The 12,803-nt window shown below is 41.1% G+C and overlaps 1 protein-coding gene across 2 annotated transcripts in view; it reads right to left on the bottom strand.

Moving 5' to 3' along the window:
* Nucleotides 1-12,803, bottom strand: part of LOC139380797 (pre-mRNA-splicing factor CWC22 homolog) — a 50,130-nt gene that overhangs the window by 23,944 nt on the left and 13,383 nt on the right. For both annotated transcript variants that reach the window (XM_071123829.1, XM_071123830.1), the window contains exons 12-14: nucleotides 10,234-10,296; nucleotides 9,786-9,884; nucleotides 8,761-8,845 (exon numbers count right to left, since the gene is read on the bottom strand). In XM_071123829.1, coding sequence (XP_070979930.1) covers nucleotides 8,761-8,845; nucleotides 9,786-9,884; nucleotides 10,234-10,296 — 247 coding nt within the window. The remainder of the gene's footprint in view (nucleotides 1-8,760; nucleotides 8,846-9,785; nucleotides 9,885-10,233; nucleotides 10,297-12,803) is intronic.

Genomic DNA, 12,803 nt, shown 5'->3' with positions numbered 1-12,803 from the left:
CATATATAGACACACCCTATGTGTTTGAATAAAATTAACTACATGTAGTGAGCTTGTCTGATGCTTTAAGCACTCTGTTCGATTAAATAATTAAAACAAACTGACTCAAGAGTGAGCCAGAGATCGAGATGGTCTCACCAAAATAAAAATACACTTTACGATCCTCCTCCTCCTGCTGGCCTTTGCAGATTCTGCAGTTATGATTCTGAAGTTGCGGGTAATTGGCAATTTATCTTACCATTTCCTATGATTTGCGGCCCACTTTTGATTTTCATATGCATGTTTTCGTGTAACAGTTTTATTTAATTTATAACAGTCTTCTCAAAGTCAAAGTCTGTGATTAATCTACATTATATCTAAATGAAAATTATACAAATCTAAAGGTAGCTTATTGCCAACCATGTTAAAATAGACTACACAAACAAATAAGCTTACAATTGGCTCATTCATCCCCCCTTCTGTCCCTTGTAACTAGTCCCCAGGCCATTGCTGTAAATGAGAATGTGTTCTCAGTCAACTTATCTTATAAAATATAACAGTTAAATAAAAATAAATAAAAACACTGCAGCTTGCAGGTAGAAATGATCCTGATAAAAATAAATATCCTATAAATCACAGACTGGCTAGGCATGGCCAACAACCAACTTCATAATATTTTATCAACTATCAACTGGGTCAGCCCAAAACTAGTGCTAGCAAACTTGCAACACCAGCTGCATTAAGTACTGCGGTGCATCTCTTCCTCATGGACTGCATCAGATTTGCTGTGAGATGTTACCCCACTCTTCCACCAAGGCACCTTCAAGTTCCCAGACATCTCTGGGGGGAATGGCCCTAGCCCTTACCCTCCGATCCAACAGGTGCCAGACATGCTCAATGGGATTGAGATTCGGGCTCTTCGCTGGCCATGGCAAAACACTGACATTCCTGTCTTGCAGGAAATCACGCACAGAACGAGCAGTATGGCTGGTGGCATTGTCATGCTGGAGGGTCATGTCAGGATGAGCCTGCAGAAAGGGTACCACATGAGGGAGGATGTCTTCCCTGTAACGCACAGCGTTGAGATTGCCTGCAATGACAACAAGCTCAGTCCGATGATGCTGTCCCAGACCATGACGGACACTCCACCTCCAAATCGATCCCGCTCCAGTGTACAGCCCTCGGTGTAACACTCATTCCTTCGACGATAAAAGCGAATCGACCATCACCCCTGGTTAGACAAAACCGCGACTCGTCAGTGAAGAGCACTTTTTGCCAGTCCTGTCTGGTCCAGCGACGGTGGGTTTGTGCCCATAGGTGATGTTGTTGCCGGTGATGTCTGGTGAGGACCTGCCTTACAACAGGCCTACAAGCCCCCAGTCCAGCCTCTCTCAGCCTATTGCGAACAGACTGTGCACTGATGGAGGGATTGTGCGTTCCTAGTGTAACTCGGGCAGTGGGCAGAACTGAAAAAGCGTGTGCGAGCAAGGAGGCCTACAAACCTGACTCAGTTACACCAGCTCTGTCAGGAGGAATGGACTAAAATACACCCAACTTATTGTGGGAAGCTTGTGGAAGGCTACCCAAAACATTTGACCCAAGTTAAACATTTTTAAGGAAATGCTACCAAATACTAATTGAGTGTATGTAAACTTCTGACCCACTGGGAATGTGATGAAAGAAATACAAGCTGAAATAAATAACTATACTATTATTCTGACATTCACATTCTTAAATAAAGTGGTGATCTTAACTGACCTAAGACAGGGAATTTTTCCTATGATTAAATGTCAGGAATTGTGAAAAACTGAGTTTAAATGCATTTGGCTAAGGTGTATGTAACCTTCAACTGTAGCACGAGTCAAAAGTTGACACACCTACTCATTCAAGGGTTTTTATTGTTACATTTTAGAATGATCTTGACGGCATCACACCTATGAAATAACACATATGGAATCATGTAGTGACCAAAAAAGGGTTAAATAAATCAAAATATATTTTAGATTCTTCAAAGTAGCCACCCTTTGCCTTGATGAGAACTTTGCACACTCTTCGCATTATCTCAACCAGCTTCATTACGCAGTCACCTAGAATGCATTTCAATTAACTTCTTTGGGGTAGGGGGCAGTATTGGGTAGCTTGGATGAAAAACAGGCCCAAATTAAGCTGCCTGTTCGTCAGCCGTAAAAGCTAGATTTGGATAGAAACCCCTCTGAAGTTTCTAAAACTGTTTGAATTGTGTCGTATATTTATCAATGTTTATTATGAGTATTTCTGTAATTTGATGTGGCTCTCTGCACAATCACCGCATGTTTTAGAACTACTGAACGCAACGCACCAATGTAAACTCAGATTTTTTATATAAATATGAACTTTATCAAACAAAACATACATGTATTGTGTAACATGAAGTCCTATGAGTGTCATCTGATGAAGATCATCAAAGGTTAGTGATTAATTTTATCTCTATTTCTGCTTTTTGTGACTCCTCTCTTTGGCTGGAAAAAGGCTGTTTTTCTGTGGCTTGGTGGTGACCTAACATAATCGTTTGTGGTGTTTTCACTGTAAATCCTTTTTGAAACCAGACACTGTGGCTGGATTAGTGAGAATTTTATCTTTAAAATGGTGTAAAATACTTGTATGCTTGAGGAATTTTAATTATGAGATTTTTGTTGTTTTGAATTTGGCACCCTGCACTTTCACTGGCTGTTGCGGGGGGTTCCGCTAGCTTAAATTAACAGGTGTGCCTTGGTAAAAGTTAATTTGTTGAAATTCTTTCCCTCAATGCATTTTAACCAATCAGTTGTGTTGTGACAAGGTAGGGTTGGTATACAGAAGATAGCCCTATTTGGTAAAAGACCAAGTCCATATTATGGCAAGAACAGCTCAAATAAGCAAAGAGAAATGACAGTCAATCAATACTTTAAGACATGAATGTCAGTCAATGTGAAACATTTCAAGAACTTTGAAAGTTACTTCAAGTGCAGTCACAAAAACCATCAAGCGCTATGAAGGAAACTGGCTCTCATGAAGAGGAAAGGAAGACTCAAGAGTTACCTCTGCTACAGAGGATAAGTTCATTAGTTATCTGCTCCTCAGATTGCAGCCCAAATAAATGCTTCAGAGTTCAAGTAACCGACACATCTCAACATCAACTGGTCAGAGGAGACGGCGTGAATCAGACCTTCATGGTCAAATTGCTGCAAAGAAACCCCTACAAAAGGACACAAATAAGAAGAGATTTGCTTGGGCCAACACAAGCAATGGACATTAGACCAGTAGAAATCTGTCCTTTGGTCTGAGTCCAAATATGAGATTTTTTTGTTCTAATCGCCGTGTCTTTGTGAGACGCAGAGTAAGTGAGCGGATGATCTCTGCATGTGTGGTTCCCACCGTGAAGCATGGAGGTGGTGTGATGGTATGGGGGTGCTTTGCTGGTGACACTGTCAGTGATTTATTCAAGGCACATTTAACCAACAGCGATACACCAGCAATACACCATCCCATCTGGTTTGCGCTTAGTGGGACAATAATTTGTTTTTCAACAGAACAATGACCTAACACACCTCCAGGCTGTGTAAGGGCTATTTACCAAGGAGGAGAGTGATGGAGTGCTGTATCAGATGACCTGGCCTCCACAATCACCCGACCTCAACCCAATCGAGATGGTTTGGGATGAGTTGGACCGCAGACTGAAGGAAAAGCAGCCAACAAGTTCTCAGCATATGTGGGAACTCCAGGACGGTTGGAAAAGCATTCCAGGTGAAGCTGATTGAGAGAATGCCAAGAGTGTGTAAAGCTGTCATCAATGCGAAGGGTGGCTACTTTGAAGAATCTAAAATATTATTTTAATTTGTTTTACATATTTTTGGTTCCTACATGATTCTATATGTGTTATTTCATAGTTTTGATGTCTTCACTATTATTCTACAATGTAGGAAATAGTAAAAAATAAAGAAAAACCCTGACTAGGTGTGTTCGAACTTTAGACTGGTACTGTATGTAATGGAGAATTGATAGACTACCAATCAGAGGACAAACAATTCACACAATGAAGTTATGAAACAATGAATGCGCACAAAATGGCAGGAGCGCGCATTCTGGAGACGTGACTTGTGCATTTTAGCCACAATCCCAATATTCTTGGACAGTGGCAACTCTGTGGCCTCCTCAATGGATTATTCCACTGAGACAGGCCCAAATGACCGGTGTCTCGAGTGCCATGATAAAAAATGATATATTTTGCACTGCTCGGCTAAAAAAAATCTTGGTCAACCAACAGCCTATCGAACATCCAACCCCACTACAGACCCAAACCCAGCTCATCCAAGCCCAGTTGTAAGGGGCTGGCCTTGCTTCACATTCACCATAGTTGCTTGAACCGTGCTGTAAAGGCCAATGTGAAAGGAAAATAACCAAGCCGGCCCAGTTCGATTCAGGTCAGCACAATAATGTGAAAAGGCTAAGGAGGAGGACCACAGCCTTTCAGATTGAGTACGGTCTGGGTGTTTTCTTTCTCCTCTCTGGGGTCCTGCTAATCTTTTAATTACAGACTATCACACTAAAACAGACATGCCGGTCAATGGACAGCGACTTGAGTAGAATGGAAAATAATGGGAAATGTGACACAAACAATTAGGCTAAGTTAAACAACTAACCTTCAATAGAAGGACTGACCGATACACCAAATGTCTACGTCAACATGCTATGCAAACATGTAATACAAATAGGCCTACACTGTGTACATACATAAGATACATACAAATACTCTGCCTATTGGTGGCCTGAAGACATTCTTTCAGAAACAAACCTCTCAGCTCTAGAGAAGGAGAATGTGGGCAGAAAAGTCCACAATGGTAGCTGTTCTCGTTGAACTCTATGACCAGGGTTCATTAATTAGGCAGCAAATGGAAGCAACTCTGAAGGACTACCTGGACCAATGGAGTTACGATCAGGGACGCAAACTTGTGAGGGCCCAAAAAGGTGACACTATTTGTTTGCACTGAAACATGCTAAAATAAATCCCTGCTAGGGGGAAATGCAGGTTAACTAATTAAACAAAGAAAATGATCTATATGGTCAGTCTCGGTGTGTAAAATAAAAAGTGGTTAATGTGAACCTAACTCACAGCTAAAAAATTTAAAGAAAGCAATCAAATGTTATTTGTTGCCTAGACTTTACTGCAAATGACACTTGAGAAAAAACATTACACTAAAATTGCAGTTAGCCATGACAGCCTTTATAATAGAGTGCTTGTGACCACACACACATCTAAATATTGCACTTGGGAAAAACACATCTTAAAAGAAGAAATAGAATGAAACAAACAGGCATTCTATTTTCGCTCTATTATAGTGGCCACTGTAGTAGACATCGATCAAGTGGACATGGTTACATGTGTGCAAAAATAACGTTGACTGAGTAAAAAATGTTATAATCCCCCCCTCACTCACACACAAGTGTTACTGTCAATTTCAACACAACAAAAGCAATATTCTTTGGGTTACACTGCACATTGCTACATTGTAGACTTTCTGCCTGTGGACATCTGTTTTACAATGTGCCAGCAGGACATGATTCCGTTTGTTGGCAATAACTGATCTCTTTCAGGCAGAGTACACCTAGCATACTCATTTTCATCCACTGTATTTAAAAAGTGAAAAAGAAGGAAAGTGTGTGGTGTTCCTTTCACCTCTATAGTGGCATCCAGCTTAAACAGGGCCCAGCTCCAGTTCCAGCTAGAGTACACCTGATCCCCGAATCTACTTGTTTAACAAGCAACGCCTCATTTACACCTAATTCTCTCATTCTGGAAATTAACCACATTCTGTAGAGTGAAAACATTAGTTAACAGATAGTTGTTAGTTTGTTAGCTAGTGAACATTTCACACAGATTGCCAGGGTCCAGTAAGCAACTAACACGTTAAAACTTGAGGAACGGCAAGGAGTCTTATACCAGTTAATACTATAGCGAATTGGTTTGGTTACGAATGTTAGCTCATCTGATGTTGTAACGTTAGCTGTGTGAGATTATTAGTCAGCTAATTCTCAAACTCAATAATGTGATCAGATAAATTGGCTAATGTTGCTCAACATTTCTCCGGCTAGCTAACAGAGAATTCCATCCAGGGCAGTATTTTGATGTTTGGATAAAAAACGTTCCCAAAGTAAACTGCCTATTTCTCAGGCCCAGAAGCTAGAATATGCATATAATTGGCAGATTAGGATAGAAAACACTAAAGTTTCCAAAACTGTCAAAATATTGAACTGATATTGCAGGCAGAAACCTGAGGAAAATCCAACCAGGAAGTGCTGTTTTTCTGAAACTACTCTGTTCCATTGCAAGCCTATCCTCCATTTAAAGGGATATCAACCATATTCCTTCCCCTATGGCTTCCACAGGGTGTGAACAGTCTTTAGACATAGTTTCAGGCTTTTATTCGGAAAAATGAGCGAGAATGATCACATTGCGTCAGTGGATAGCCAGATGTCCTTAGGTTTGTTCATGCGCGCGCAACTGGAGAGCGCCCTTTTCTTTCTCTCTTGTATTGAAAAGTTTACAGTCCGGTTAAAATATGATTGATTATTTATTGTAAAAACAACCTGAGGATTGATTATAAAAAACGTTTGACATGTTTCTACGAATTTTACAGATACTATTTGGAATTTTCATCTGCCCGTCGTGACCTGCACGAGCCTGTGGATTACTAAACAAAACGCGCCAACCAAATGGAGGTTTTTGGATATAAAGAGAATCTTTATGGAACAAAACAAACATTTATTGTGTAATTGGGAGTCTCGTGAGTGCAAACATACAAGGATCAAAGGTAAGCGATTCATTTTATTGCTTTTCTGACTTTCATGACCAATCTACTTTGCTGCTAGCTGTTTGTAATGTTTTGTCTGCTGAAAGCTGTCTTCACATAATCGCATGGTTTGCTTTCACCGTAAAGCTTTTTGAAATCTGACACACCAGGTGGATTAACAACAAGCTAAACTGTGTTTTGGTATATTGCACTTGTGATTTCATGAAAATTAAATATTTTTAGTGATTTAATTTGAATTTGGCGCTTTGCAATTCACCGGATGTTGACGAAAATGATCCCGCTAAAGGGATTGGTGCGCCAAGAGTTAACAATGCTAATACTTGTTCCACCACACTTTCTCCCTCACCTCAAACTTTCCAAATGCCAGTTGTTTTTCGGTTACAGCTCATGAAGTACGCTTCATCAACTTCTCACCCCCAACTCCGTGGTCAGGCTTCTCACCTAACGTTACCTCTTCATTATCTTTCAGGGGACGCGCTGCTGTAACTAGTCAATTGGTTGTCTCTTTTCTCGTTCAACATTCAACAGAATATGCTGCGCTGCATTCGGTTGTTATGTGAACGATTGGCTGAACCTTGGATACAGCCAGTATTGCTCCAAACGCGCATCACTCGCTTACTACAGCCAGTAGTGATCCAAAGCCCCCTCCCCCTGAAACGTTTCTCATCGGATCTACACAAATCACGCAGGTCACCTATTTTGGATTCAAAATGGCGAATTTCTCCACGAAAGGTGACTAGTTTGCATCCCTGTACGATGTACTCTAATAACCCAGCCATGCACGATGCTACACCGGGGCTAGGGGGGGATATAGTCACAAATATGCGTATCCCCAGTTAAGCAATTTAAACAAAGAAATATGTACAAGTTAATAACCAGCCATTCTGTTCACAATCTGATCCCTGGCTGCGTGCTCGTGCCGCGCGTGAACCCTATGATGTGTGGGGGAAAAGACGTCTTTCACGTGAGACGTTTTTGTCATTGCCTTGTGGTCACTTGTATTAGGCTTACAGCTATTTTGTTGAATATTCTTTGGCCAAATTCAATTAAAAACTACATTTAAATATAATGTGCTGTGTGCATTATCTGCTTTTATTTTAAAAAACGAGAACTTCCGTATAACTCTGAAGTCATGAAAATCGACAATTTTCTTAGCACCACCCACGTATTGGTCAAGCTTGCCCTTATCCCCGGGAGACAAAAACATCTTGGTGCCGTGCCTGAACCCAGCGCAACTAGAGTGATAAACCTCACAAAAGGATGATGAAACTAAAGCATGGTGCATACTGATCCTAGACTTCACCTCAGCTGCTGTGCATTAATGAATACTTCACCACTGCTGCAGCCCCCTATGGGCTTACACACACACCAATAGCCTTTGCTGGCCCAGAGTACTTAGCAGCTCTGAACGTAATTTGCAAAATTTACCAATTTTACATGTAGAATTGCATGAAAAATGTCTGCAGTCATACGTCTACAGCGGGTGGTCCCTGAAACACAGCGCACTGAACGATCGTCCAAAAACGCAAGATCCACATTCGGTGCGCTGTGCGCGAGCCTTAACAGCAATTCTATATCTAGAGTCTATAAAACCTAGATTATGCCCCCCCCTCACCATTTTTTCACCCATTTAAAACATTTTATGTCAATGAATGTGTGCAAACCAAACTTTTCATGAAACTAAGGGGGGGACGTTCTTAAAATACAGCTTTAAATAAACTGGGTACTTCTACACTCTTCATCTGCAGTGGACATGGAGGGATTTTCAGCCATTTGGTTAGGGTTTCATTTGAGCCCAGAGGAAAAGTCTACTACTGCCCCATTTCTGTTGAATACTTCCCTGGATTTGGGCACGTTCCCATTCTGTTGGCATTATCAGCCCTAGTTTACTTTTCTTGACAAAAAAACAGCATTCAGGCAGCGCGGACACACACACACACAGTATAGTACCCACCTTGACTGGATGGCGAGATAGATGGTGCGGCGAAATGCGACCAAGTTGACTTCCGTCTGGTCGAAGATGGTGACTTTCTCTGCTTCTATAAAAGGAAAACAATCAATAGTTGGAGGGGTTGTATTCATTGTTGCACCATCAGGAGTTTGTCATACTATCCGTCTCCAAACAGAGGTCAGTCAGTCTGTCTCACTTACTCTTTACAGAGAGTTATTTAAACTCTTCTTAAATTTTTAGTGAAGGAAGGATGCTGAGCAGATTAGCAATGAACAATGTGGTTCTGTGGCATGGTGCTACTAGCCCACAGACATGGCTCTTGGGTAGTTCAAAATGTTGATTGGGGACCTCCTTGAAGCGAAATGTGAATATTTTTCTTGAAAATGTGTATTATATTGTATTGTCTCAATGGAGACTCCCTTTGAAAATAAAGGTCAAATAAACAAACTGAAAAAAGACTGCACTCACTGTAGTAGAAGTCACTTTGAATAAGTGTCTGCTACGTGGCATATCATATTTTGTTGAAACTGTGGGGTCACACAAGTCTATAGAGTAGGAGTACTTTATGGATGTAGTGCAGAAGTGTTCTGACAGGTTGTCTAGAAGGGGAGCAGAGCAGTCAGACCACTCCTTCCTTCCTTCCTAATGGTCTTGGTATGTGGTGCATTTCCTTTGCAGTCCTGAGCCGCTGGGGATAAGATTTCTGGGACAGATAACCTCTGGGACCAACGAGGACAGCCAAGGCCGAGGCCACCAACACTGTCCCCAAGTGCTCCCCCTCTCAGTTAGGACACAGAATACCTACTGCAACATCAGTGAAAAGTTACATGTAGCCTAATCTATACCTTTTCAGGTGTGTTCAGGTGTCTGTCTGTTTACTGTTGTTTGTTTCTTATTTCGATTCTATGTGACTTGTGAGCTGTGGAAAGAATTGGCTCATGAGGGATATGCCTAATAAACATAATCAATGGCATCAATCAATCGGTCACTATCAAGAGTCACATGGACCCTAGTACATGCAGATATACCATCTCCGCCCTCTTCCCCCTCTTTTTCTCCATCATCTTCATCATCGTCACTTCCATCCACGTCTTCTCCAGAGTCACTGCTGCCCTCATCCAGGATTTCTGAGGGGAAAAGACAGGTAAATGGTATACTGTACCGTTAAAACAATAACTTCCTTACACATTTTTCTCCCAAAACAACGAACTGAAATTTCTCCCAATATGTTAATTAACATAGTATGTTAACAATGTCATTGTGACAGTATAATGCAATTCAATTGGTTTTGGTAATACAAAATGAATACTCTATGGTAACTGCAACACTAGCTAGGTAGCAGAATGGCTCCACAACCACTTATCCATTACACTTTACACAGCATTCATTTCAATGGTATACTGTAATAAGAACGGCCTTATTGCTTCACCTTAAGGCATTTAATTGGCAGTGTGATCCCTCAAACTATCAACTCACCCTTCTTAATTGCTTTGTACTTCTCCTCGTTCTCCAAGAAGTCTGGATCCATCTTAAAGACATCTGCAAGATAGACAGAATAATTGTTTTTAATAGCAACCATTAGTTCGCAATTAGTACATTTCGGAGCAATTAAAGTTATTGCAAATGAGACGCAATCAGAAGTAATTACCCATAAAAAACAGAAGCACTGTATATTAAGATACAATTCATTATCAGGCTTAATGTGACAATTGCTTTCCTCCCCTCTTGCCCCCTGAAGGGATGCTTGTATATATTTTCAATTAGGACAAGTTTGTCTGTGCTGAAGCTACAGAAAATATGCTTATTCTTTTGAATTGTACAAACATAAATAAATAGCGACACAGAGGCATAGTCTTAAAGTCAGTATGAAAATGTAACCCTCTATTATGAGACCGAGGGAGAGATCGAGAGAGAGAGAGAGAGAGCAAGAAAGAAAGAGGGACAGAGATGGATATTGAAAGAGCGACCGAGCGAGACAGAGACCGTGTCCAAATATCCATACATGCGTCCTAAACAGTAGACCATTTGAGTATGTGGAAAAAATAGAGTATACTTTAATTGCCTAGATGTCATTTCAGCTATTAGATATTGGGATGCGCAACCAAAATCATTGAATAGCGGAAAACCACGCAATCACGCATTCTCAGTATGCGAAAATAGAATGTTTAATAATAGTATGAGACATTTCTAAAATCGAGTATGGTTTAAATGCCAGGATGTTATACTCATTTCGGCTTTTCATCTAGTAGAATTCAATGCACAATTTTCAACAATGCAATGGAAAAGGTGGGCTGCGAGTGACAGGCCCTAGTTCTCTTCAAGTAGCCAACAAAACTAGACTTCTTAATTGGAAAGATGCCCGAAGCCCTGTTCTCTTGGCCTTCATCAGAGCTTTTAAACTGAATACTAAACCACCTTTTGATTTGTGAATGTGTCGGCACAGGGGACTGCGTTATTGATGTCATGTTAATCAGGACTTTTAATTTGAACATATCGATTGTTTTAGTATTGTAGTCAAGGCTACCTATGTAATTTATGAATCAAGCCTAAGCAGTCATTCTGATCTCTTTCCCAATGATCAGTGCTTTAATGAATTTAGTTGCTGTCCAGCAGTTCTGAATTTGCAATGCACCCATCCAAGTTTTTCTGTGCAATAGTCTTATGATTTGAACATTTGAACGTTTTGGTGTGTGTACTAGGCTATTTGATTTAATTTATCTATGTTATAGCACTTTGGTTTCACTAATAAATATGTTGAAATGGAACCAAATGATCTTTACCAGTCTTCGGCCCTTTTTTAAATAGGATAGATGGTCGAATGTGATAGTCTGCCTATATCCAGCTTCAAGAGGGATTTCAAGAAAGATAGAGACTGACTGTGATTTCTCTCTTCTCAGAGAACATTATTCAACACTGGGACATCTAGAGAGACTGATAAGAGAGGAAACCCCCAGCTAAATCTGTATAATAAGCCCCAACCCTTAGGGACCTAAAGGACAGCAGGTGAATTTTCTTTCTCCCCTGGCAATGAACGATCATGCTGAACACACAGTTAAGGCTCAATCTCAGTTGCTTAAAAATATGTTATCTCCTTGTCTCCTCGCATTAATTTGCACTGATTTGAAAAGTCATGGTCAATGCTAATCAATAGTGTGGATTTTATCTGGTCAGTAGAGGCAAGGACAGATTTTCAGACAGTGGAGAAAGAGCCAGGATGTTCAAGTGATGCTCCAAAGGTTTTGTATAATTTCAGATAGAAGATTTGAAAGTAGTGCTCACGAGCCAAAATGGGTCCCTGAATTTGTTGTTCTTGTGCAATTTGTATGATACACTACATGACCAAAGTATGTGGACACCTGCTCATCGAACATCTAATTCCAAAAACATAGGCATTAATATGGAGTTGGTCCCCCTTTTGCTGATATAACAGCCTCCACTCTTCTGGGAAGGCTTTCCACTAGATGATGCAACATTGCAGAGGGGACTTGCTTTCCTTTCAGCGACAAGAGTGAGGACGGGCACTGCACTGATGTTGGGCTATTAGGTCTGGCTCGCAGTCGGTGTTCCAATTCATCCTCAAGGTGTTTGATGGGGTTGAGGTCAGGGCTCTGCGCAGGCCAGTCAAGTTCTTCCACACCGATCTCGAGAAACCATTTCAGTATGGACCTCGCTTTGTGCATGGGGGCATTGTCATGCTGAAACAGGAAAGGGCTTTCCCAAAACTGTTACCACAAAGTTGGAAGCACAGTATTGTCTAGAATGTCATTGTATTCTGTACCACACCTCCGAACCATGAAAAACAGCCCCAGACAATTATTCCTCCACCAAATTTTACAGTTGGCACTATGCATCCGGGCAGGCAGTGTTCTCCTGCCAAACCCCGATCGGTCCGTCAGATTGCAAGATGGTGAAGCGTGATTCATCACTCCAGAGAACGCGTTTCCACTGCTCCAGAGCCAATGGTGGCGAGCTATACACCACTCCAGCTGATGCTTGGCATTGCGCATGGTTATCTTAGGCTTGTGTACAGCTGCTCAGCCATGGAA

This window comes from Oncorhynchus clarkii, chromosome 22, assembly GCF_045791955.1.
Source record: "Oncorhynchus clarkii lewisi isolate Uvic-CL-2024 chromosome 22, UVic_Ocla_1.0, whole genome shotgun sequence".
Lineage (NCBI taxonomy): Eukaryota > Metazoa > Chordata > Actinopteri > Salmoniformes > Salmonidae > Oncorhynchus > Oncorhynchus clarkii.
The sequence above is the reverse complement of the archived record's forward strand: the minus strand, read 5'-3'. Positions and strand labels throughout refer to the sequence as shown.